This window comes from Quercus robur, chromosome 2 (assembly GCF_932294415.1).
Source record: "Quercus robur chromosome 2, dhQueRobu3.1, whole genome shotgun sequence".
NCBI lineage: Eukaryota > Viridiplantae > Streptophyta > Magnoliopsida > Fagales > Fagaceae > Quercus > Quercus robur.
In genome coordinates, this window is record NC_065535.1 from 36,561,643 (window position 1) to 36,564,468 (window position 2,826).

The 2,826-nt window shown below is 46.6% G+C and overlaps 1 protein-coding gene across 1 annotated transcript; it reads left to right on the top strand.

The window, feature by feature from the left end:
• Window positions 1-1,107: 1,107 nt before the first annotated feature.
• LOC126698416 (uncharacterized) lies at window positions 1,108-2,427 on the top strand. The gene has a single exon (XM_050395626.1). It carries the CDS (start codon window positions 1,108-1,110, stop codon window positions 2,425-2,427), a length of 1,320 nt encoding a protein of 439 aa, XP_050251583.1.
• The last annotated feature ends 399 nt before the right edge of the window (window positions 2,428-2,826 follow it).

Sequence of the window (2,826 nt, forward strand, 5' to 3'; positions counted from 1 at the left end):
CATGGTCACCTCATGGCCCTTCCACACTTGGGGGCTTGATTTGGTAGGACCAGTTAACCCACCATCACGTGGATACATATGGATACTAGTGGTATGGAATACTTCACTAAGTGGGCAGAGGTAGTGCCACTCCAAAAGCCATAGGAGGAGTAGTGGCAAACTTCATCAAGGAGAACATAATTGTGAGGTTTGGAGTACCCCATAGGATTATCAACGACAATAGCACACCCTTTTTCAACAATGATGTAAAGAAGATGCTGGAGTTCTACCAAGTCAAGCACTGATGGTGTCTAAAAAAAGCCAACTCCTTACTCGTCCATGAATGTCGTCCATGAGAAGGTTACGCAAGCCACATTACTGTCGTCCAGAGAGACCTTAGGATTATCAACGACAATAGCACACCCTTTTTCAACAGTGATGTAAAGAAGATGCTGGAGTTCTACCAAGTCAAGCACTGATGGTGTCTAAAAAAAGCCAACTCCTTACTCGTCCATGAATGTCGTCCATGAGAAGGTTACGCAAGCCACATTACTGTCGTCCAGAGAGACCTCTGGACGACGTGTACTAACTGGTGTACTATCTCTCGTCTAGAAAGCACTTAGGACGAGGGCAAGATAGTTTTGACAAAGATAACCGCTATAACGGTTATCAAATTGTACGCTCCGGACTCCGTAAAATTGGGGGAGGTTATCCAACGGATAACCGCTCCCTAAACCTATAAAAAGAGATGAGTCTCCGACAAAAAAAGGCAAAGTATTTCTTCTTTACAGACAATATTTTTCCATTAAGAGGAGAGTTACTAACTTCATCATCGGAGGAGTTTTGACCAGCCAACCTCGGTCTCCTCTGACCTTCTATTTCTTATCTTTCAGGCCCTCAACATCATCGTGATCCGTGCTGTTCAACTAGCTGATTCCTTGATCACTATCAGTTTGGCGCCATCTGTGGGAAGTTATTCTTCTCTTTGACAAAAAGTTGATGGTACGGACTAGATCGAGGGCTACCAGCCCAAGCCGTTAGGGAAGCAGAGATGCTTCCAGCAACCCTCACCGTGACCGCCAATCCGCACCGGTCATGCAGAATTCATCTGTCCAAAACGTACGATCCATGGCGGCCGCAGTGGCGGAGTTGACTCGCCAAAACCAAGAATTAAGAATGGAGATTAATCTAAGGAGGCAGACGCGTGAAGAACGTGAGGGTGGAGGACAAATGCAGAGTCGTGATGACAGAGAGAACACTGAGATTGGAAGTCAGTTAAGAGGTACCACTTCACGAGCGGTGCCACATTTGAAGGAAGAGATGGACCAGATGAGAAGAGTCATGGAGGAAATGAAAGAAAACATGAGAAGGACAAATCCTATAGAAGACCTGGTCCACCGAACTGATTCCCCCTTTACGGCTTCTATCAACGGTCATCCTCTACCATCGAAGTTTAAGATGCCTTCTCTGGATTCGTACGACAAAACACGAGACCCGTTCGATCACATTGCTACCTTCAAGACCACCATGCATCTCCAAGGGGTTCCTGACAAAATAATGTGCAGAGCATTCCCTACTACCCTCAAGGGCCCAGCATGGGTTTGGTTCAGTAAAATACCCCCGAATTCGGTGAGTTCTTTTAAAGAGTTGAGCAAACTGTTTGTTAACAACTTCATAGGAGGACAAAGACATAAGTGTTCCTCGTCCAGCCTATTGACCATAGAGCAGGGAGAGAACAAGAGTTTACGGTCGTTCATCACCCGTTTCAACAAAGAGGCCCTGAGTGTGGACGAAGCAGATGACAAGCTCTTGTTGGCAGCCTTCCATAATGGAGTGAATTCGGATCTGTTCATTCACAAACTCTATGAAAAAGAGCCCCAGTCTATGGCAGAACTTGTCCATTCGGCACAAAATTTTATGAATGTAGAAGACGCAATCATTGCTAAGAAGAGGAAGAGGTCCAAGAGAGTAGACGCAAATCCCAGTCGCCACTTAGAGCAAGGCCCTCGTCCAAAGAAGGGACGCACGGAAGACAGGAAAGACCGAGACATTAAGAAGCCGGGCTCTTCAGCACGGAACCAGCAGTATACCTCTTTGAACGTCCCACTTGAGCAGGTCCTAATGCAGATCAAGGATGATCCTTCCTTGAAGTGGCCGAAGAAAATGAGGGGAGATCCCAATAAGCACAATCGGAACAAGTATTGTCTTTTCCACAGGGATCGTGGTCACGATACGGACGAGTGTTTCGATTTAAAGCAGCAAATCGAAAATCTCATAAGGCAAGGGAAGCTGAAGAATTTCCTTGGACGAGATAACAGGGACGAAAAAATGAAAGGAAAAATGGAAGAATCATCACGGCCACCACTCGGAGAAATAAGAGTCATTATAGGGGGAAGTTCGACAGGCCAGTCATCCAAGTCCAAGAAAGCATATTTGAAGGTAGTGTAGAGTGTCCAGCTTTTTGGACGATCACCGAGAGCAAGGACCACAGACGAAGCAGCGATCACCTTCACGGACGAAGACGCTGAGAGAATTCATCACCCCCATGATGATGCTCTCGTCATCACCTTAATGATTGCTGACTACACAACTAGAAGGGTGCTTGTAGACAACGGAAGCTCGGCGGACATTTTGTATTATCCAGCTTTTCAACAAATGAGGCTAGGACGAGACCGGCTCCGTCCAGTGAACTCCCCCCTAGTAGGTTTTGGTGGCATGAAGGTACAACCCGTGGGTACCATTTCCTTGTCAGTGGTAGTGGGGGCATACCCACAACAAGTCACCAAGGATGTGAACTTCCTTGTGGTTGACTGTCCGTCCTCCTATAACGCCATAATTGGACGACCA

What these genes read in the sequence shown, in the direction of transcription:
- LOC126698416 (XM_050395626.1), top strand. Translation starts at nt 1,108, where the DNA reads ATGGCGGCCGCAGTGGCGGAGTTGACTCGCCAAAACCAAGAATTAAGA.